Source organism: Ornithodoros turicata, chromosome 5, assembly GCF_037126465.1.
Source record: "Ornithodoros turicata isolate Travis chromosome 5, ASM3712646v1, whole genome shotgun sequence".
In the NCBI taxonomy this organism is placed as follows: Eukaryota; Metazoa; Arthropoda; class Arachnida; order Ixodida; family Argasidae; genus Ornithodoros; species Ornithodoros turicata.
Window position 1 is genome coordinate 36,564,931 of NC_088205.1, and position 23,937 is coordinate 36,588,867.

The window sequence follows — 23,937 nt, forward strand, 5'->3', positions numbered from 1 at the left end:
CAGGTACTGTAAACCAGTTAGTCGAATTTGTACACGACCTTTCTATTTCCGTTAATCGAAACAAACAAACTGATGTTATATTTCTTGACCTTGAAAAAGCTTTCGACAAGGTGTCACATTCTAAACTTCTACTCAAGGTCAAGGCCATCTTTAAAAACGACAAGCTAAGTGGTTGTTTGCAGTCTTATCTATCTGATCGTTTCCAGTTTGTCAGTTTTGAAAACAGCCCTTCAGCTATGACGTCGGTCACTTCTGTGGTCCCTCAGGGTTCAGTTTTGGGTCCATTACTATTCATAACTTTTATCAACGACATTGCTGAAGGCATTAGTGCTAACATCATGTTGTTCGCGGACGACTGTGTGTTATACCGTGAAATATCTTCAGGAGACGACCATGAAGCTCTGCAGTTATCATTAAATAAAATTCTGAGCTGGTGTGACTTATGGCAAATGAGCATTAATAGGAGCAAAAGCGTAGTTATGAGCGTGACTACAAAACGGTCTCGGTTGATACATGACTATACTATAAACGGTGCGGTAATGAATCGAGTATCAAATTATAAATATCTAGGTATAACATTTACCGACAGCTTGAACTGGAATAGTCATATAACAGAGACTGTTTCGGAAGGCCGGCTCAGTTGTCTCGCGACGTAAACACCCAATTATTATTAATTAATCGGAAGGCCGGTACCCGCCTCAATTATTTACGTAGGACCTTAAAAGACGCAGATTCTCACACGCGGCTAATTGCGTACAAAGCACTAGTACGATCAGTTATGGACTACGCTTCGGTGGTATGGTTCCCTGAGCAGCAGAATAAAATACATATGCTTGAAATGATCCAAAGAAGAGCTGTTAGATTTATTTATGGCAGATATTCGCGTTATGACTCCCCCTCGCAATTACTCCACCTCGCGGGACTGACACCATTGTATCAAAGGACTCGAATTCAGCGACTTAAGCTACTATGGCTCATAATAAATAACCATACCTGTATTAGGCCTTCTGATTATATTCCATTTAACACAACTGGTAGCCACCGAACGAAACATAGCAAATCCATTAAACAATTATTTTCTAGGACTAACTGCCTTATGTACTCTTTCTTTCCGCTGTCCATTCAGGCATGGAACGAACTGACGGAAGAAATGGTACGGTGTGACACCTTGTCGAGTTTTATGCTGGCGATCGCAAATTTATAGGTAGAGTGTGCTGCTACGTTTGTTGTAATCTTATGTGAAGGTTGTATGCGTGTGTAGATGGTTTTGATATATGGTATATACATATGTTCGAGGTTCATAAATTTTCTGTATATCCGCGGCTGCTACGGAGCAAGATGTTTCTCCGTGTGTATGTAATCCCACTCCTTCTTTGGCGTCTAAGACGCTAGAAGTATAAATAAATAAATAAATAAATAAATTACAGAACACACCAAGGTACCAAAATGCACCAACAGAAAAGGAGATCTTGCACATATGTATATTACAAAAACAGGAGTCTATTTAGAGGTCTTGTATGACAATTGACGTTGCGAAAACTTGAAAGGCCACATGCTGACCCATTGTGCACAAGTGTGATTCTGATATGAGGAGAAGCCATGGTCGCTTTACCAGAGATATATGGAAAGAAAAACGGTCTTTAAGTGAGAAGTAATGCATAAAACTGTGCAGAAAGCCAGCGAGTCAGAACAATTGACTTATTTTTGCTAAGCTAAACAGACACAACAAACCAGAAAACTGCAGCTGAAAAAAATTTATTCCACATTCGTGTAGCAGAGGCGAGCGCAAAAGACACAGTATTACGTAAGACGCACACAACCTTGGGAAACATGAGTGTAGAGTAATGCACCAGACACTACATTAGTAGGTGTGCTGTGCACTAGCTAGGGCAGCCAATCACATGGGGTTTTGTATGGCTCAGGCATAATGAACATCAGATCTGTGAGCAAACTCAAATTATCAAGGTAACCTCGAACAGTATCAGAAGCTGGTTGACAGCTGCGTTATCAGCGTGGAAGGCGCTCTGAGACGAGTTTGTGTGAGCTACGCCATTGCGCAGGTGACGGCCTGTGAACCTGCATGTGGGATCCTGGGAACACAAGTTTGGGCATTGAGAGAAACATTTACGGAACCATTCAATATGTTATTTGTGCATATACCGCTTTCTGATGAGCCCTCCAGCCACTGCCCTCCGCTCGAAGAACTTCCTGAGATAAGTAAATAAGCAGGTAGCCAATAAATAACCTGTAGCACTACTCAGAGTTTTATGGAACACCTTTCAAGTAGGGAAGCGCCACCACAAATGCCAAAAGGGAAAAAAAAATAAATAAAGATCACATACCTTCTATCCATGTGCCGTGTGGCACCTGAGCCTCAAGAGGCGGCCTTTTTTACGGCATCTAATTCTGCTCCATCTGCAAACATCAGCAGCCCATTATACCTAGCAGCAATTATGTACGAAATGTGCCGTGACCGTTACATATACATGAAATCGGAGGCTAGCAATACGATAAAACTTGTTGCGTTGTGTGCCTCTATTTGCAACAATGCAGAACAGCCATCCTCATTTAGCAGCAGTGTGGACGAAAAAATGTTTTGCTGAATTACATCCGTAGAAAGCACAAGGTACAGTTTGGGACAAAAGTTTACGGAACACGCGAGCGGCGTATTTTTTCGTCGGTACGACACCCTAGCGGCTGGCGGAAGTGGGTGAGTTCACTGCTTCGGAGGGGTGCAAGCGTGCGATGCCAGGGACACAGCGGTAGTTCCGGTATCGCCTGGTTGTGTTTGGGAAGTGGAAGCTACCGCTGTGTGTCGCTAACAGCGTACCCTTCCACCCCTCCGAAACAGTAAATTCACCCGCTTCCTGCAGCCGCTAGGGTGTCGCACCGAAGAAAAAGTACGCCGCTCGCGTGTTCCGTAAACTTTTGTCCCAACCTGTACGCTGAGAGAACAGCATAAATGCTGGAAGGCGTTCACTCCACGACTGAGTCTTAGAATATCGTAATACAACAAGTAGGAAGCCGCGGATTATAGATACTCGTGTTTTCTATGGATATATCTGCAGCTCAAAAAATACACGCCGGTGTATCGACTTGGCGACCAATTGAGGGCAGAAAAGTAGCAAGCGTAAGTGGCGTTCACATGCAGGACCACAAAACGCTTGCCATAATCACAACAAACATGCGCTAACAGCTATTGCTATCAAAATAATGCACGTTACGTAGCGCAAAATGTACACTTACCCAGTATATGAAGCTTATTGTGTGAACCAGGGCTGTGGCTACAATATAGGCACTTCAGCTGCGGTGAATGATGTTTGTATTCTTTGCAATCTTCGCACTCACTACACCTTCCTCTCAGAACACCGAAAATATCCTTGTTTCTTAGCGACATCTCGCATTTACGTTGTTCCTGACGATGCTATGATAAACGCGAGGTAAATCGACGGGCAAAACCACCGATGAAAACAGATTACACCTGTCAACGGACGCACGTTGAGCGTTCCCCATTTCAAGGAAACCGCCATCAGTGTGGCTAGACCAGGCTCGACTACGCAGCGAAATCGAAACTGTCGGAAGTGCGGAACTCTTGGTGGTTGCGGCATTGGCAATGGTTTTGCACCTTGCAGAAAGAAACATACTAACAGTATATGCGAGACTGCAAACTTACAATCAGTGTTTATACAGCATTCATAATATTTAGTCGACGCAAATGACGGTGAAACAGATACAAAATAACAGCGTGCACGTAGATTCGCAACTGTCGTCTCGAATGGGAGGCTGAAACGCGCCATTATGCTGCAAAACAGAACAAAAACAAACGAAAAGAACATAACAAAGAAATAACCTCCGGAGATTTTGCTTAGAAGTTACAGTGTCGGAGTAAAGGGTACGTTTATAAGTTACAACACGTTGTTTTTGTTTTTTCCGAGATGTAACTTCTATTGCTGTTGTAATGACATGACTTACGTCGCTTTTAACCTCTAAATATAGGTGGCGTGCATATGACGTCACACCATAGCTTTACCCGTGCTTTTTCCCTCTTTCTGGTGAACCGGCGTACCCTGCCTATACGCGTGCTTCTTTTCACTCTTTCTGGTGATCCAGCTTACGCAAATGCACCCCACCTATACGTACGTTACAGATGTGTAACCTATAAGAAATCTCGAGATCTACGTCGATATAGACGTTACATGTTCCTAAAAGTTACAATAAAAGGTACGGGTTTAAGAGTGATAGTACAGTCAGGGCTCGGAACCGTTATTTTTTGGGGTTCGGTTCAAGTTCCGGTTCAAGGTTATCGGTTCGGTTCGGGTTCGGGTTCAGCGCAGCCAAAATAACGGTTTGAACCGATATTAATATCGGTTCGAATCGGTTTACGTCTGCTGTACTAATCAGCAGAGTTAGAGGTAACTCATTACTGTGACTAAGTTCCTTTTGTTGGTAACTTGTACTTGGGTTCCGGGTTGTCGGATTTATCCGAAAAAATCCGAAAACATACCCCGGTATAATTTTATGCAATTCGGATTAGTCCGAAAAACTCCGCTTGGCAGAGGATTTTTCTGATAACCGTGTTATCGTTCGTGGCCTCCTTTTTTGTCCTGGCGGGTTTCTTCTGACCTCGGATACCGGCCCCGTCGCAACATGATAATGGTTTCCGCGACCTAGCGTTTTCGTCGGCGGTCATCGCAACCACTTGAAGATTCACAGCCTGGGTTTTTCCCCAGTCTGTTTCCCTATTTCCTTGTCCTACTCGTGACCAAAGCACTAAAATAAGCATCGAACCGAGGTCACACGGAGTGATCTTTTTGGAAGGGCAACTAGTTGCAGTGCTGACGAGAAGATGGGACGCAAACGAAAGCTGCCCTGCGACTACGTCAAGGAGTACTCTGATTTCGAGGAGTTCACATCGTCCGGCGATCTCGATACAGAGGTTGTCGTATCTAAGCACTCCTATAACAGTGAGCACAGCACGCGGAAAGGGTGCATTTGGAATTGCGGAACACTTCAGTGTGCGTCGCACGAAATGTGTTTTTAAGCTTGTGACTCTTTAGTGTTGCGTTTTCGTTGCACAACCGTGCGTGCGTCGTCAAGTTTTCTCCAAATTTCGGATATCAACTGGGCTGTAAATCATACACTCCGAAAAAGTCCGATCTTCGAAAAACTAATAAACTCCGAAAAACATGCTCCGGTGAAGCCCAGAAATAAACTCCGAAAACCCGGAACCCTACTTGTAACTTAACTCGGTACTTTTACGTCATGGTAACTTTCAGAGGGACTCGTTTCGTTTTCAGGTTCAGGCAAGCTAAGTTACAAGTTACTTTTCATTCTTTTTTCACTCACGTACAGTTATTTTCTTGCTTTTTCTCCGGTTCTTTCATGGCATTTTAGGCCATAAAACGTGATATTCAGTCAATGACAGTATTCTAGTCAGGAATTAAGAACCGCTGCCGTTGAAATGAAGCTGAACCATTGTGCGCCCACAGGAACTAAGATGCAAAGCGTTCGAATTGTTCGGCATAAACGAAAACGATCTGAGCGTGTTGCACTCCTCCGCAGGCAGCTGAACGGTTGAACTCAACTACTCACGCGTCCAGCACCTGTGTAATGCTATTTTGTGTCCGAAGTAACTTGGAACTAACTCGTTCTTTTTTCTAAGTAACTCCGTAACTGCGAGTTACATTTCAAGCTGAAGAACTTGGTTATTAACTTAGTTACATTTTTCGTACGGTAACTTAACACGTAACGAGTTCTTTTTGACGGGTAACTTCTCTATCTATGCTAATCAGTGTACCATATGTGAGAGGTAATGTCAGGTTCCGGCGACGGCTTGCTCCTCTTTCCTACATCTTACTCCTTCGACAGAACCATGCAGTTCACAGCACTTCATCCTTTAATGTACTGAAAAGTGCTGGGAAATGGCGTACAGCATACCATTGAACTCCATTACAAAGACTATCGCCAATTTGTAAAGAGAAAAAGCGGTCACGTAGTATGTAGGAGTATCCCAGAGTTCCATGCCCAGGCTACACGCTACACGTTGCGAAAATACTCCAAAAGCCGGGAGATGACATAACGAAAGAAGAGAGGACTCCGACTTAACGTAACAACAAACAACTTTAAGCATAAGCAGACGTTTCGCCTGTCATACGACGGGCATCATCAGTGCAAGACGGAGCGGGAGAGCTGACAACCAATCGCTATTTAAGGAGATAACAGTATTGTTCCGGAAGGGTGCCACGGTTTTTGTTACAATGCAAGGGATCAGGGCGTATGTGCCACGATTCCAGTAGCTTCCTCGGTCCCAGTCTTTGCTCGCATGCCAAGGTCACCGCGTTATCGCAGTCGAAACAATGCCCCGTGTTCCAAGAATGCTCGCTGAGTTCGGTCTTGAGCCGTGTGGCACCAGCTCCGGTGGCGCAGCGGTAACGCGTGCGCTTGGAGACTGGGAGGTCCGCGGTTCGAATCCGCGGGCCGGCTCTGCCGTCTGGGGTTTTTCCTGGGTTTCCCTCAGATGTGTAATAGGCGTATGCCGGCACAGTTCCCCTGAAGTCGGCCCATGGACGCAGCTATCCTCCCCCCGAGCGGATTCTGCTCGGTCTTCCACTTCACCCTCTCCTCCTCTCCACCACCTTTCCCTTCCCGAGAAACATGCCGCCTAATCAGGCAGGCAGACCTCTCGGGTTCCTCCCAACGACACTCCTCCTCCTCCTCCTCCTCCTCCTCCCTGAGCCGTGTGGCGACCAGCTCCGGTGGCGAAGCGGTAACGCGTGCGCTTGGAGACTGGGAGGTCCGCGGTTCGAATCCGCGGGCCGGCTGTGCCGTCTGGGGTTTTTCCTGGGTTTCCCTCAGATGTGTAATAGGCGTATGCCGGCACAGTTCCCCTGAAGTCGGCCCATGGACGCAGCTATCCTCCCCCCGAGCGAATTCCGCTCGGTCTTCCATTTCACCCTTTCCTCTCCTCCTCTCCACCACCTTTCCCTTCCCGAGAAACATGCCGCCTAATCAGGCAGGCAGACCTCTCGGGTTCCTCCCAACGACACTCCTCCTCCTCCTCCTGAGCCGTGTGGCATATGTTGCGTTCCGGACGTCGCTCTTGTGTTCTTTTATGCGGGTCCTTCTTTTCCGGCCTGTCTCGCCAATATAGCACGTGTCACAACCTAGACATTGTAGCTTGTATACCACGCCAGACTGGTCCTCTGGGGCGACAGTGTCCTTTGGCTTGGAGATGAGGCTTCGTAGTTTAACCTGCGGTTCACGTAGCTTCATGCGTTTCCGGGTGTCCTCAATAAACCTGTGTGGGTAGCCTCGCTTGTCCAGGGAAGCGGTGATCGTCGCATCTTCACAAGCCCGTAGCTCGCTGCAAGATGACAATTGCTCTGAACGGTGCAATAAATTTCGCACCACACTTCGCTTGTGTTCCGTGGGGTGATGGGAGCCAAAACTTAGGAAAGTGCTGGTATCGCAGGGCTTTTTGTAGACACACGTATGGATGCTCCCCGTGCTGTCCCTGCATACACATACATCCAAGAAAGGAAGCTTGCCGCCCTGCGTTAAGTTGGAGTCCTCTCTTCTTTCGTTATGTCATCTCCCGGCTTTTGGAGTATTTTCGCATCTCTTCGATCCATCCACGGCTCAGCTGCTCTAGGCAGTGTGAGAGAGTACTGCGACCGAGCTACTAAGATTATTCGCCTCGAGTGTTACCAACGCTTCAACCGGGAATGCCTGAAGCACAACGTCGTTCCTCAAGCCCTCAGATGTCGGCCCTTTGTGGACACCCCGTATGGCAGGAAGCTTGCTCCGGACTTCGGCATCAACTGTTTGAAGGCCCTGTTCCTCGAGAACAAGTCGAAACTCAACGACACCCGCCACCGACTGGACTCAGCTGAAAAGGCCTTGGTACGCACCCTTCAGCCCGATGAGTTGCGACAGGTCTTCAGCGCCCGGAAACAGGCAGAGCTGCTAGAAAGAAACAAGCGGACCGAAATCCATGACCAGAAGTTGTCCCGCCTGCTGCCGAAGAAACCTCCGGGGTATGACTGCAAAAACGTCTTCAACCTGTCATCAAAAACACTCACCGACGGACACGTGAGTTTGCTGTCGAAAGGACTGGATTTCACGCTCGCGCCCCGTGCTGTGCCGGAACGGGAAATCATAGTGGAAATCGAAGACAGGCTTCGCCACATCAAGGACTCAACAGGTGTCAACCTAGCACGTAGCCGCATCGCCACCATCCTAAACAACGTGTGTGGGCCACCTTCCAACCTGTCTAAGCAAGAACGGTCGGCACTGCGTGACTTGCGCTCGGACCAATCAGTCATCGTTTTGCCAGCGGATAAAGCGAAAGGCACGGTTATATTGGACACGGAGGACTACCGTACGAAGATGCAAGAGATCCTCGACGATGCTGCGCTCTTCGTCCCTTTGACACATGACCCAACTGCTAAAGCGGAACGCTCTTTGGTGGACCACCTCCGTGAGTTAAAGAAGAAGGGCCACCTAGATGATGCTACCTACCGCCGCCTCTTCTCTATCGGACGGCGCTACTCCCAGAATCTACGGCCTCCCCAAGATACACAAGCCTGGGTGCCCTCTGAGACCGATTGTCTCGTTCATCGGGTCGCCGACGCACAACCTGTCTAAGTATCTAGCAGAACTTGTGACTCCCGTCACCGGCAACAACAACCTGACGGTGCGCAACTCGAAGGAGTTTGTCGAGCTGGTCCGGACGCAAGCCCCCAGCAACAACGATGTCATGGTGTCATTTGATGTGGTGTCACTGTTCACCAACGTTCCGAAGAATCTCGCGGTACAAGTGGCGGAGGCCCGACTACGGAAGGACAGCACCCTGCCATCACGAACTCACTCACTGTTGAAGAGGTAGCTATACTCCTGAGATTCTGCCTCAATCAAACTCATTTCACCTTCAACGGCAAGTCTTATCATCAAATCGAAGGATGACCTATGGGAAGCCCTGTGTCAGTGACGCTGGCAAACTTGGTCATGGAGCACATTGGAGAGACGGCCATGGAACGGTTCTCCCGTCCAGTTAAGTTCTACCGCCGCTACGTAGATGATACGTTCGTCATCCTAGACAGGGACCACGTCGATGAATTCCACTCGGTTCTCAACCCCATTGAATCATCGATCAATTTCACGTATGAAGTTCAGCAGGGCGGCAAGCTTCCTTTCTTGGATGTATGTGTATGCAGGGACAGCACGGGGAGCATCCATACGTGTGTCTGCAGAAAGCCCTGCGATACCGACACTTTCCTAACTTTTGGCTCCCATCACCCCACGGAACACAAGCGAAGTGTGGTGCGAACTTCATTGCAACGTTCAGAGCAATTATCATCTTGCAGCGAGCTACTGGCTTGTGAAGATGCGACGATCACCGCTTCCCTGGACAAGCGATGCTACCCACACAGCTCTATTGAGGACACCCGGAAACGCATGCAGCTACGTAAACCGCAGGATGAGGACCGCTCCCGCTTGACCCGGGTCACAATTCCATACGTCAAAGGCGTTTCGGAACCTATCCGCAGGGCGCTACTTCAATTGAAAATCTGGACGACCTTCCGACCGCACGTTAAACTGCGCAGCCTCATCTCCAAGCCAAAGGACACTGTCGCCCCAGAAGACCAGTCTGGCGTGGTGTACAAGCTACAATGTCTAGGTTGTGACACGTGCTATATTGGCGAGACAGGCCGGAAAAGAAGGACCCGCATAAAAGAACACAAGAGCGACGTCCGGAACGCAACACATGCCACACGGCTCAAGACCGAACTCAGCGAGCGAGGAGGAGTGTCGTTGGGAGGAACCCGAGAGGTCTGCCTGCCTGATTAGGCGGCATGTTTCTCGGGAAGGGAAAGGTGGTGGAGAGGAGGAGAGGAAAGGGTGAAGTGGAAGACCGAGCGGAATCCGCTCGGGGGGAGGATAGCTGCGTCCATGGGCCGACTTCAGGGGAACTGTGCCGGCATACGCCTATTACACATCTGAGGGGAACCCAGGAAAAACCCCAGACGGCACAGCCGGCCCGCGGATTCGAATCGCGGACCTCCCAGTCTCCAAGCGCACGCGTTACCGCTGCGCCACCGGAGCTGGTAACTCAGCGAGCATTCTTGGAACACAGGGCATTGTTTCGACTACGATAACGCGGTGACCTTGGCATGCGAGCAAAGACTGGGACCGAGGAAGCTATTGGAATCGTGGCACATATGCGCTGATCCCTTGCATTGTAACAAAAACCGTGGCACCCTTCCCGAACAATACTGTCATCTCCTCTTAAATAGCGATTGGTTGTCAGCTCTCCCGCTCCGTCTTGCACTGATGATGCCCGTCGTATGACAGGCGAAACGTCTGCTTATGCTTAAGGCTATGGTGGCTAGATGAATCTTGTCTGGTGTGAGGAGCAAGGTATATCTAAACTGGTAGCGAAAACTAGCGAAAATACCAAATCAGACCCATCGGCAAGGCCACCAGCAAGAGGCGCGAGCGATCCTGGGTGTTGACAGTAGAGGTACGGTTGTAAACAGAACAACTTTGCAACATGGGCGTCGCTTGTGTGTGTACTAATAGGTTATTCATAATTTCAATGTAGAAAAAACTTTCTGTTGCCCCGCTCGTGCACATATACGAGATCATCTACCACTCAGTACATTTCCGTATCCTGCTCCTTTGCGCATGTGTCACAGTTAGGGGTGTTTATACGTGCGTCTCTGTATCCGTACCGTGTGCCCGTGCATTGTAATACGGAGTTCGTACACTCTTTGGGTCAAACAGGAAGCGACGTTCACATCTCCGTGCTGTTGACCAAGATTAACACGTGTGAACAGGTGAATACAATGCATCCCCTGTTGCTGGGCCCGCGAAAAAAAAGATTTCGTCATGGGACGAGCGGCCATGATAGTGTGAGTGTTAGCAGGAACCAACTGTGCACCAACGATGTCGTGTTTTGTTGCAATGGACCTATAACGGCCACTCATTGAATAAATGCAAATGTTAGGTGTACATATGGCTCTGAGTGAGAAATGGGCCTTATGCGAGCCTTCCTAATTTTTGTATGGTCATCACGATGCCTTTCTGTTTGGAGTTGTCAAAATCTGTGATAACCGTATGTATTTGGAATTGATATGATTCATTAAACCTGATATGCTTTATTTTTCTGTGTTCTAGTCTGATATTGTTGACTGGGCGCGGAAAAGGGAATACAGAGCAAGTGAAGTGGGCCAATGTAAACGTGCATGATTAATTATGCACTAATTATTATTCATACTAGTGACGTCATCTCTGACGTCATTTATTTACAATCGTAGTAGTCCGCGCAACGGATGGATGGCGCTGACTGTCTCAATCATGGCGTCATTCTGAAGACACAGGGGCCTATGGGAGTTGCGCTACCTGTTTAAGAGGGGATACGAGTGAGGCGGCATCTCCGATTCACGATTTTTTCGCTCGTAGATGGCGCCACACGAACATACGGGTCTCAGCCTGGAGGAAGCTGTAACCATTACCCTTAGTACAAATAACTCACTCCTCCGCAGGATTGTGTAGTCCCCAAAACACGTGTGACCTCCTTGATTATTGAGATGCAGGGATCTCACGTCATGTTTGGGTTGCCAAGGTCAACTCAGCTACAAAGAAAGAAGGAGGTCCCGACGAAAGCCAATTCTTCCCTTTTGTCCCTTTGTGGACTGCATCTGGTGACTTCTTGATGTTATGCTGTCTTAGCTTGTCTGACTTTCTGGACGCAGCGCGGAGTCCAAATGTTATATTTCGTTGGCCCTCGCTTATTTATATTCACCTGCTGATTTTTCTTTGGCGCCGAGTTCTCACACTACAACATTTTGCGGACGCATTTTGTATTTAACTGACTATTCTGATTTAGTGTATTTACCTTGCGTCTGTGTGCAAGTGAATCTAAATTTATTTGTCGCTACAAACATTAACCGAATAAGTCCTCCGAAACCTAGACAAGATAAGCCGTGCAGCAGACCTTTGCATTTTGTCTTCTTTATTTTTCTATTTTTTTTTTCTCGGACAGCGTGGATGTGCAGAGATCCAAGACTGCAGATGCATACTCTAAATGAGGGGAACTAATGTTTTGATTGTAGATGGGTAGAAATCCAACGAACCGGTAGAGATGTAGGAAGGGAGTTGCCTCAGGACAGAAGCCGCCGATATTTCGAAGAGAGACTGTTGAAGAAGAACAGTCTCTGCAGAACAGTCTCTGTTCGAAATATCGGCGGCTTCTGTCCTGAGGAAACTCCCTTCCTAATGTTTTGATTGATTGATTTGTAAAACAGAAAAATGGAGATGTTAGTCCCGAGCCACTCGGAACCAATGCTTTATATGCTGTTAATTTAATAGGTTTTGTTGTACCATTGAGAAATATCCTTTTTATTGTTTCCACAGACGAGCGGCTTTCGCACACATATGGATATCCGATTTCAGAACATTCCCCTTTAAATTTGCCGCCAGCAATGAGAAGGGTGCCCAGAAGAAGCACAGACTGTCGGCTGCTCCCAACGTCAGGCCATATTCTTCAATATGTGTAATTCGTCGGATTGTACCCACTTTTCTGTTCAGCTGTGTTGTTCGTAAATGACAAAGGTCTTAAAATAACCAGTGGCCTCCCCTCTTCGGCTGAACAAAGCAAACAAATAAATAAAACAGCAGAGGACACTGATTGCCTGCACCGCATGCTCGAATCAAAACTTACGGAAAAACAGGTGCGTACGACGCACTCCACGGAGCTTTGAACTCCTTTCAAAACAAACGCCTTTCCAACAAACGGCGTCGATCAAACGGCATTCGACCAAACGATTTTCGATGAAATGGGCGGACACCCAGTTTTAGTTTATTAAATGTCCCTGGAAAAAATGTCCCCAGAAGAAATGCCCCCGGAAAAATTGTCCCCGGAAGAAATGTTCCTTGGAGGAAACGTCCCCGGAAAAAATGTCCCCTGAGGAAAATTCACTTTTGGCACGCGTGGACTGGTTGACTTCGGACGTTGACTTTTTACCATATAAGACGGTGTGAATGTTTGCACCGAAGCGAGTAATCGTATATCCTATTCCATTTCCTAATCAAATATGGAATTCAATGTTCGAATTCCACATCGAATTGATGCTTCTACTAAACTGAATATATTTGAAGAGACCCGGCACATGGAGAACACACACAAAAAAAGAGTAAGCGCTATACTTACGCATACATATATGTACCGTACATGTTTGTATTCCAATATACGTTGTATATGTATCCAATTACGGTTATTCAACGAGTCGCTTAATTTATTCGTATACAATTCCATTTGCAATCGCAAATGAAATCGCAAGTTAAAGTAGGTCGAGCTTTCAAAGTAAAAACCCTTAGTAGGTGGTTAGGAGTATTTATTTTGAGCCGGAGGACATGAAAACCTGCAATATCGCAACCGGGAATTTCGCAAAAAGTCCACGCGTACCAAGAGTGGATGTTTCTCGAGGAGGCATTTTTTCCGGGGGACATATTTTTCAGGGGACATTTCTTCCGGGAACATTTTTTCCGGGGACATTTCTTCCGGGGACATTTTTTCCGGGAACTTTTTTTCCGTTTCCCTTACAACATACATGTATCCTTCGAAACCTAGACAAGATATCAGGAGGTCGAAACTTAAAAGGCTGAAAAATTAAGACATCGAACGATCAGAAGGCTGAGAATTCAGAAAACCGAACTATCAGCAGGCCGGAAAGCCAGAAAACCGAATTACCGTAAGGTCGAAAAGTAAGGAAGCCAAGATACGGAAATTGTTATTCCAACTGCGATAAAAAATGAGCTCTACAAAGTAAGTAGGATAGAATTGTTGAGAATTAATACAGGGAATAAATCGTTTCATCAAACTTCCCTTTAGATAACGTACTTTCGATCACTTAGGCAGAAAACGAAAAGTAAAAGTAGAGATGACTGTGTTATTGGAAGTGTTTATTGTACACGAGGACAATCACGTTCGGGTTGCCAAATATATAGAGCGACACCATCTCCTCTAAAATTCATTGAGTGGGTAGTACAAGTCATTCACTGGCAATCACCCACCAGGCACTTTCTTTTTGTAAACATGTCCCCAAGAGTCTAGGCAGCTAAGACGCTCAGACTTGCAAATGCAGGTTGCAGTACATCAGTGCAAATAGTGTTCCGTGAATTTTGGGAGCAAGCCTTTTTTTTTTTTCAGAACTTGCCATTTTTTGAGTCGATATACCCAATAAGCACCCTTCTTTTGGGTGTAATATGTGACACCCCTGTTACACCCATCATTGGACCCCGAGCCCGAGAACTGGGAAGACTGAACTATCGAAAGCCAGAGGCCACCAAGAAAGGAAAAATATATATTCGAAAAGTTACATCTGCTACATCAGGTAGATCCACAACGCTGTGCTCAGGACAGGCATTAGGAATTAATGTGCTAAATGCTTTGTATGCATTTAAAATAACTTTGTATGACCTTGTCCAGCGCATGCCACTTTTTGGCAGCATCCCTCGTGTACTGGGGTTGATCTTACAGCTGTGGATAGAGAAAGAGCTTCTTTTGAAAAAGTTCTGTTAAAAAGTGAATTTCTACGTGGAGTCTTTTTCAACGTTTTCTTCATAAATTATTTATTTCGCAGGCATCCTCTTGGAATTCCTTATTTTTCGGCCTTTCCATAATCCAGTCTTTGACTGTTTGATATTACCTCATAAAAAAAGAAAAAAAAACTGTCTTCTGTCAACACATCGGGAGAGCGAATGATAACACCACTCGGTCTCACTGTGCCTCACCTCCCCTAACCCTACCGTTCTTTTTACGTGCATGCGATGCGAGACGAATATTGTGTGGCTATGTAGCAAAGCTTTCCTGGTCTATGCCGCCTATTCTCCCTATTCTCACTCAAGGCCTTCCCAATATTTTGCGACGACCTACTCAACGTGGATCTCTTCAGACAGGTTTCACGACCTCAATTTCGCGCTTCCGCTGCCGGGGAAACCCCTTCTGGGATAGGGTGCCAGAACAGTGACTGCATTCCGCGGAACGATGTGAAGTTCTCTTCTGACCAGCAATGTGGCGCTACTGTACGATGGCAAGACGGGGCAGTTCACGGAGCCGTACATACCTTAAGTTTTTTCAATATTGTGAACAACCGGAGGCATGGACAGACATGATATGGACACGTAAATATTCAAGAAAGAATTCCGCGTAAATGCTACTGATTACATTTCACATATGTGCTACAGTAAACGCGCTACGAACTTCCAAAAGCGAGAGACCGAACTTATAAATTTTTTGCAGCTTTCGTAAGGTTTTTAAAAACTTCTGAAAAAAAAATGCAAATGTCTCCAATGCGAATTTTTTGAAATTCTAAAATCTATCGAACAAGGCCATTTTGGTCCAAATCGGTTCAGTATTAGCTGCAAAAGATCGCATTGTTTCGCCCATAGAGAATACATGGGGCCGCCGGAGGTCGTATCCCCTCTTAAATATACCTTGTGAGGAGCGCCGCAGCCGAGGCGGCCCGTTCGCGGAAGACGTCGTCAGGTGGCGCGCCAACACGGATGTATTCGAAGATTCTCCCGAACGCTCACGAAGCGTGTCTGCTGAACGGGCCGTTTTCGCCCGTGTGGCCGAGAAGTCTTGCGGAGGAATGGAACAGTGAGGGGTAAATACCAACGGAAAACGAATAGCTTAAAACACATTGAAGATCGCTTATCCAAGCATGCAAAGGATAAGGTACTCAGCTTGGTATGTCCCATGCGTAGCTCGGACTTGACAAACCTGATGGCAACCTCCCTTTTCAACTTTTATATCTCTTCCTTTTATCAGGTTTTTTTGTCCATTCTTACTTTTAGTTTTCTTTTTTTAATGTCATAACAACAAGGCCATAAAGTTTCCTATCAGTCAGTGAAGACACGATCATCTGCAAATTTCAACCTGGCAATGTCAAAACAAGATTTATTATACACAGCAACAGAGATAACCTGTTTCGCCCCTCATCATCATATATATACACATACATATGCACACAATGAAAACAAAGAACATCTGTACACGAGTCTGAATGCTCACATAAGTGTATTCACTGGAGACGCGCCTCCTTTGAAAGTTTCTGCTTTTGCTCCGCTCTGCGCGAGAACGGTTAATGCTCTTTACGAGGAAGTGCATTCTCATCACAGCATAGAATTTTACAATGTTCATCTTGAAATATTCACTATGGGCTTGACTGCCAACATTCCCCTCGGCCGACAATCCCCTAGCCAGTGATGGGCAAAGTACCTGGCGTCATTAGTACTTCAAGTAAAGTACAAAGTACTAGGCAAGGCACTTCAAGTATTCATCAAGTACATTGTGAATTTAATTAGTATCACTTTGCATTTCACTGTTTAGTATATGTGTCTTACTTTTTTGGCAAAGCTTTAGCGAGCATTCTTAACAAATGCTCTAAAGCCATAAAGTCCTAGGTTAAGTGCTAACCCGTCAATGTGAACTTAATCTGATGACATAATTTGCAGTTACATGTAGAGAGGTAATGTGTCAACTGGGCTGTGATTGTATATTATACCCTGAATGATCGAAGATCACCCGCCTAGTGTGGTGTTCCGGAACCAATCTTCTGCTATAACAGGCTAGGAAATTTCACGGGGGGGGGGGGGGGGGAGTACAGGCCAACTGACATTATATATATTATTAATTATATATAATATAATAATATACATAATAATATATAATAATAATTATATATATTATTATATATTTCTGGGCATTCCATGCGCTTTTTGAAATACAACATGTTTAAAAAAGAATATGAAGAAAGTAAAAAAGGATGAAGCACAATGTAAGCCATCATTTTTATACGACTGTGATCTGCATCAATGTAATCCATGTGACCAATTAAAAAAACGTAAAATGTGAAAATTAAAGCATGTGTGTCCTTTAGAGTGTTCATCATGTGAATGCAATCACACATTGTGATATAAAATGATTGTTAATTGCCAATGAAGGAAACAATATAAAAAAGCATAGAACCTTGCATTGAACGAACTGAAATGACAATTGACCAAGTCATTGTGCTGCCGGTTGCAGTATCATAATGTGTGGTTGTCTGTGCATTCCATTCGTTTAACATAATCATAGAAGTGTTGATACCTTTTCAACGTTCCAAGCCTCCCAACAATAAATTTGCTTCAACAAATAAGCTCTTTAACAGCACAAAAATCCTTTTTGGTAAAATGTCAGACTCCACTGGTACTGCATCCCACCAAAAGCGCTAAAATGTGGCAAGAAGACGAAAATACACAGATAGCGCTATCTGAGTGTTTTCGTTTTCTTGTTGTCATTTTAGCGCTGTTAGTAGGGTGCATTTTTGATACTCTTTTGTGTCTTTTTGTCTGGAGTCCAGTTTGGGTACTTGATGGGAAAGTACTCGGGAAAAGAGTACTTTAAGTACGGTACAAAGTACACTGTTTAAAATGTACTTAAGGTAAAGTACACGTACACAGAAATGTACTTAAAGTACTACTTGGGTACTTGGTACATCAAGTACTGCCCATCACTGCCCATAGCGCATGCCATGACTTCTAGTATAGGCTGTCTGCATGCCCTTTACGACATGAAAAGAACCTTGTGAAGGTATCTTCAAGTTTGGAGACAAGCTTGAAGAGTGTTTCTGAACAGTAGCGTAGGCCACCCCAGTTGAATTCTTTCATGTACGACGACGGATGACCTGCGCTCTGTTCGTTTTTGCACGCTGCTTTTTCTTCACACTGGCGTTAAGCCCGAACCCCATAACAAGCGACACGCGGCAGATACACGCGAGAAGCGACAAAATCGACGTCACTGCCGCCACACGAGCGTCAAAAAAGCTTTGTCGCGGCTCAATATTTCTGCATCTACTCCCAGTAGATATTTGTAGCATGTCGCTGAGTTCGTTGCCTGTTGTTTGACAAAACCAGCTAGCTTTGGCGGCGTGAAACAAGAACTGAACGCGTGGGCAAGAGAGAGGGCGGAGAGGGCAACCAACAAAACTAGCAGACGAAGAAGTGGGCGGGGCGTTGGGTACTTCAACCGCAGCGCCACTGCGTTACGGCGAATATTACATAGCACCTTCATTACAATTTCTCCTCGTTTTGACGAATGAAATACTATTTTTGGTATATTTATGGCAATTTACAACTTAGCTCGAATAAAATAAGCAATGCTTCTCCAAAAACATAATTTCTCGGTGACGAAATGTCGCTGCTCAAATGGACCAGGAAGTCGCGCCATGACCAGACGCGACAGCGACAAATTCTGCAGCGCGTCGCGTGTCGCTTGTTATGGGGTCCGCACTTTAGACGTCTTCACGAGGTTCACCATTCCACAAAACAGTGCACAACCGACGATAAAGTAAAATAAAGCACTTCAAAGACGCGACTCCCACCCTCTGATACGTCACGCACGAAAGAACTCCGCCCGGTGACTAGCCAGAGCGCACAGAAACTAGCATACATCCGTGGAGCAGCGCGCCTGGTGGCCGTCTTCCGCAACAGTCCCGCTCCGTCGGGTAGGTGGCTGCGGCCGCTCCTCACACCAGACAATATTCATCTAGCCACCATACTTAAGGTACAGTGGCCTAGAAGCGAAATGCGACGCTCCCTCTGTGAGGCTCTTGAGGCGGATGCCGCTGTGGGGCGCTGGCGTAGTTACCCCGAGCAGAAACTGGCGCCGGCGTATTGGGTTATCGCACTTCCTAGGATTGTTATTTGTGTGTGCGTGCCTCTCTGTGAATTATTCCTTGTTACTTCTTTCAAGAACTTTTACTACACGACACAGTCTACCGGCATATGCCACATAAAACAGGAAGCACACGCAATGAGGGAGACAGGTTTATGCTTTCAGGTATGGAATGATCGCAGGCTATGACGATGTAAAGCTGGCTGATAAGTACAAAACACAAGATTATAACGAAAACAGAGTATGAATATATAAAAAAACAATGAAACTGCAATTAAATGCAACATTGGATGCACACAATGTGAAGAACAAAATTAATTACTGGCAGGTAAAAATGACAAGTTATGTGCAGCGACTGAGCTTCAGATATTTTGCACAGTCGCGTTTCTGTGCTTTGGCTCGATTCAGCGACTTAACAAAAAAATGAAGCCTAGTGGTGACATGAAATGCCATAACTTCAGCACTCAGTTGCTTGCTATGTTCAGTGCAACCAATGGCATCCTGTCGAGTTCTACAAAGAAGTGCAATGACGTCCATAATGCTTTCATGGTGAAGTTCCTGCGTACTGAAGCAGCTGGTAAACTCGTTTTCCAAATTTTCCACGAACCTAAGCATAAAGCCTGATGGATACAACAGGCCCCCCTTATCTTTCAGCTGAGTCAGCTGAGCTGGCCTGCAGGTTCTGTACATTATTCTTGTCACTAAGCAACAACTTTCTACAAATGTCACACCTTGATTTAGACAGGAATTTTCTGGCAACGTAGCCAGCTATAAAAAAAAATTTGTCTCTGGTCGCTTCTTGAGGATACATATGCGACATGGTCTGTTGACTTTTCAATTACAAGTTCGGCGCTGCTGAGGTCACCATCTCCAATGAACTTTTCTATCAGAGTCTGCTTTACGCATTTGTATTCTTCTATGCCGTTTGTACTGAGCAGAGCATCTAACACACCAGGCTCCGCATTTCCATTTGCAACAGATTTTGCCATACTATAAAACCTAAGGCAAGAAACAGTTATCAAAAACTGTTGTGGTGTTGGATGTGACAGCCTGAGGATTGCCTCACGATGCCAAAAACGTTGTCAAGCGGATCTTGACTTCGATGTCACGATGAACTTATACCCGACGTGCCTTGTCCATCAAGTCCATTAAGTCCAATAGTCCATCAAGAATAGTGTGCTGGCAATGGTGACACTTAAGCCCACAGCTGTTTTAAGCTCGACAGAAAGCTACCCGGGTAGCCAGTTTTGCAACGGGGCGCGAAGCAATGTGTCTCTAAGTTCTTTTTCTTCTTCTCCATCGAGGACTAGCACACTCAAATACCGGCAAAATTTACAGGAAGCTTCACTATTTTGATGCGTCACACATCGTCTTCTTTCGGAGTTACCAAAGCATCACGCAAACCACGCAAAAACAGCAGAAACGCTGCAGCGGACATAGGCGCTTCACAGTTTCTCCTCGAGAATTCGACAGCAGCGCCAGGAGATCCAGCAGCGGCCGTCCGCTCGTCCTTCCTCAGCTATCGGGCTGAAACCGGTTCCGCTCTTTCCACTATACTCTTCTAGGGCACTGTACTTAAGACTACGGTCTCACGGTAGCCATCTTGAATTTACTTACGGACTTGCTACGGCGGGGCGCCACCGTCGCGGTTTCCGTGGATGACCCCGTTAGGGAGAATCGCGCGTGGGACAGCTGTCCCACGCGCGATTCTCCCGACTGGACCCTTTGACCTTGAGTCTCTTCTGTATGCCATTGTGCCCGGTGTTTATGCATGTGTAGAAGGGAGGATTGTCTCGTAAAAGTCTTCTGAAACTGTCGTGCAAGACGGCGAGTTGATTTTCGTGCTTTCGTGGTTTGAGTAGCACGGGGGTAGCTGCCGCGCGCGTAGCGTGTGACGAAGACTGTGCAAAATATAATATATTTGAGATATATAAAAATATATATCTCAAATGCAAAATGGTCAAACAACCGTCATAAAAAATGGACACAAATACTAAATAATTGCAGTCAGATGTGAAGAGTCTGTTCACGTGCCGATCGGTAGCAGTTTTATCTCAATACAGCTTACAGAAACATGATTTCTTGAAATGAATTATGAAATTACCACTTCTGTTGAAACTAGAAATTCAACTCACAGTACGCACACAAAATGATAAGAATCAAAGGAATGGCATAACCGAAGTAAAATAGGGAAGTCGACAATTATATGGGATGACGCCGAAACAAATCATGTAAAAATAAAACGTTCAAAAATAAATCTCTTAAATATCAAATTTGCAAAATAAACTCTTCAATATAAATCATGAGAAAATCCACGCTGTCGAAATAAACTCCAAAAAATAAACTTTGAAGAATAAATGCTTCGAAATAAATCTTTTAACATCCATCGTCCCTGATTTGTGGACAGCCGACGGCTCTACGTGCGCCGCGGAAAATAGTACCCTCCTCGCGCTTGGGGCTAGCCAGGGCTATAACTGTGAACGAAGATTTCGATACGCCGGAAGTAGGTTGTCTGTCTGTATGTGTTCCGTGACCAGTTTTGCCAACTTAAAAGGGGGGAGGGGGGGCTGATATAATTCGGAATGACGGATGTCCGGGAGCGTATTATTCGGTGAAGTTCTGTTTTAGCAGTGCAAGTAACGCGCGACATCAGTGTAATATAGTCTAATATAGAGCCGACTGTCAGGAGAGTTTGGCCATTCTTTGGTATGTTTTCTGCTTTTGCGTTTCTCTTTTTCGTGTGCGTGCGCGTTTTCTTGGCCTTTCTTTTACCAGTGGGAATGAACGCCGAACTATCATAAGGCCTAGAGTCAAAAGGCCGAAAAATCAGAACGCCGAACTATCATAAGGCCGAAAGCCAAAAGGCCGAAAAATCATAACGCCGAAGTGTCAGAAGGCCGAAAGCCAAAAGGCCGAAAATAATAAGGCCGAGCAGTGAGAAGGCCGAAAGTCAAAAGGCCGAAAATCAGAACACTGAACGAAACACCGAAATAAAACGGCCAAAGAAACAGAAGACCTAGCGTAAGCATCCCTGTGAATGACCACTGAAAGGGAACTGCTCTTTTCATTAAAAAAAGCAATAAACTATAACCTCGTATTGCCAACCTAATCTAGGAATAATCTAAAACATGTTTACTACAAAAAGAAAGTGTGTGGTAGGTGAATGCCAGTGAATGACTTGTATCACCCACTGAATGAATTGTAGAGGAGATGGTGTTTCTCTACATTTGGTAACCCGAACCTGATTGCCACCGTGTACAAACACACAATGACACAGTGGTTCATATCTCTACTTTTCCTTTTTCTTTTCCCCTGAGTTATCGAAAGTACTTTATTAATGCGATGTTCAGTGAAACGATTTATTTGCTGTATTAATTCCCAACAAGTTTATTCTATTTAATCTGTAATTTTTGTAATCGCAGTTGGAATACCAGTTCTCGTATCCTGGGTTCCTCATTTGTCGGCGTTTCGATAATTCGGCTTTGTGACTTTTCGGCCTTGTGATTTTTCGGTGTTTTGATTTTTCGGCCTTCTGGATTTCGGCCTTATGATTGTTCGATGTTTTGATTTTTCGGCCTTTTGAGTTTCGGTCTTTTGATAATTCGGCCTTGTGAGTTTCGGCCTTATGATTGCCACCCTTACATTACAATTACTACGAAAAAGTAATGACATTACAATGTCATTACTTTACCATTATTGGCATACATGTTCCCGATTTTGTGGAAGGCACAAGGGACACACAAGTTGACGAAACTTGCCTTCCCCGAAGTTCAAGGAAAAAAATGTATGCGTACAATGCATCAACAGTTAGCTTGTACTCTTCTATTTATCTCTTCTACATGTCGTGCTAGTGTGCCACGTATGACGTATCGTTCCACAATGTAGAGTCGAAGGAGACACAATGTATTACGACAACAGGAAGATTGTCAGGAGGATGGGGCCCGCAAACAATGGTTCTCCAGGGCTACAAACCGTTGACCTAACAACGTTTGTTTGTGGGTGCCCTGCCTAAGGCAACTGGCTCGTGACGTCACGCGCAGCCTTTGCACGCCTTGGAGCCAGGTGACATGGGAAAACATGGGAATGTGTCACAGGCGTCTTTCTGCGGGCCGAATGAGGCAGCAGCGTGTGTTTTTGCAATTTTCTCTCGTAATTGCATGCATACCGCAACAACTCACGGCATGCCCTCCTACTGTAACTCCGGTATGGCAATATGTTTTCCAATGTCACGTGACCAAACATGGCGTCACTGCACAAGCCTCAATCGTGCCGATTGAGTGCGTCACCGTTCATAGTGCCGTTGGAATTCTTTTCACTCGCCAGTCCCTCAACTCTTTCTGCCAAGTGCCAACACGGAACACACACTCGATTCTTTTGTAAAAAGTAATAAGTAATGTCATTAAAATTACAGCCCAAATGTAATTAAATTACATTACAAATTACCTAATATCAAAAGTAATGCATTACATTACAAATTACCAGAAATCGTAATTCATTACTGTAATTTCATTACAATAATGCTATTACTACCCAGGTATGATCAAGTGTGCGTGTCCTGTATTCATACGCGCATCGTCGTCATCACTTTTAAGCTGGATATTATATATGATAACAATACAAACATGAGCAAGAAACATCATAATAGCATGTTTCGCCGAAAAGAACATCGTGTCGCCCATACGGCTATCACTACTTTGATACGGAGCGTTACCTTCCTAAGCCTAACCATGATTTATTTTAACAGCGTTTATTTTGAGGACGTGTATTTTTAAACGGTTTCTTTCAGAAAATGGATTTCGAAGGGTGGAATTTTAGGCGTGGATTTTTTAATTTTTTATTTTAAAAGATTTATTTCGGCGTACAGCCAATTATATGCTGTGTAACCTGTCCGTATTCCGCGTAGTAGCGGCCGTAACTAGTGGGTGAAGATAACTTTTTTTTTTTTTCTATTTGGCTGCGATTCGTGTTATCGCTTTGTGAGATGACGAGAGGTGTGATCTTTCGCCACGAAATGTGGTCATTTCACTAGTTTATTTCAGTCGTCTCCATCGCATTACGCGGCGCTGATTGCCGACAGTTTGTCGTGAGACGATCGTTGCATTTGCGAGTAAACGGAGGATCCCGTCTACAGATTTCGGAGTTCAATCCAAGAAATTGCATTTGCATTGCAAGATAGTTATCCTGCGACAAAAATTCCTCGTAGCAAAATGGATGCG

The 23,937-nt window shown here is 45.4% G+C and overlaps 1 protein-coding gene and 1 long non-coding RNA gene across 2 annotated transcripts; one reads left to right on the forward strand and one right to left on the reverse strand.

The window, feature by feature from the left end:
• Positions 1–1,914: 1,914 nt before the first annotated feature.
• Positions 1,915–3,396, reverse strand: LOC135395525 (uncharacterized). Its single transcript, XR_010423143.1, has 4 exons — positions 3,247–3,396; positions 2,343–2,415; positions 2,161–2,208; positions 1,915–2,090 (listed from the first exon to the last, which is right to left on the reverse strand). It is a non-coding gene; the product is annotated as an uncharacterized LOC135395525 (long non-coding RNA).
• A 4,188-nt stretch (positions 3,397–7,584) lies between these two features.
• Positions 7,585–8,646, forward strand: LOC135395719 (uncharacterized). Its single transcript, XM_064626813.1, has one exon. The coding sequence runs from the start codon at positions 7,585–7,587 to the stop codon at positions 8,644–8,646; it is 1,062 nt and encodes a 353-aa protein (XP_064482883.1).
• The last annotated feature ends 15,291 nt before the right edge of the window (positions 8,647–23,937 follow it).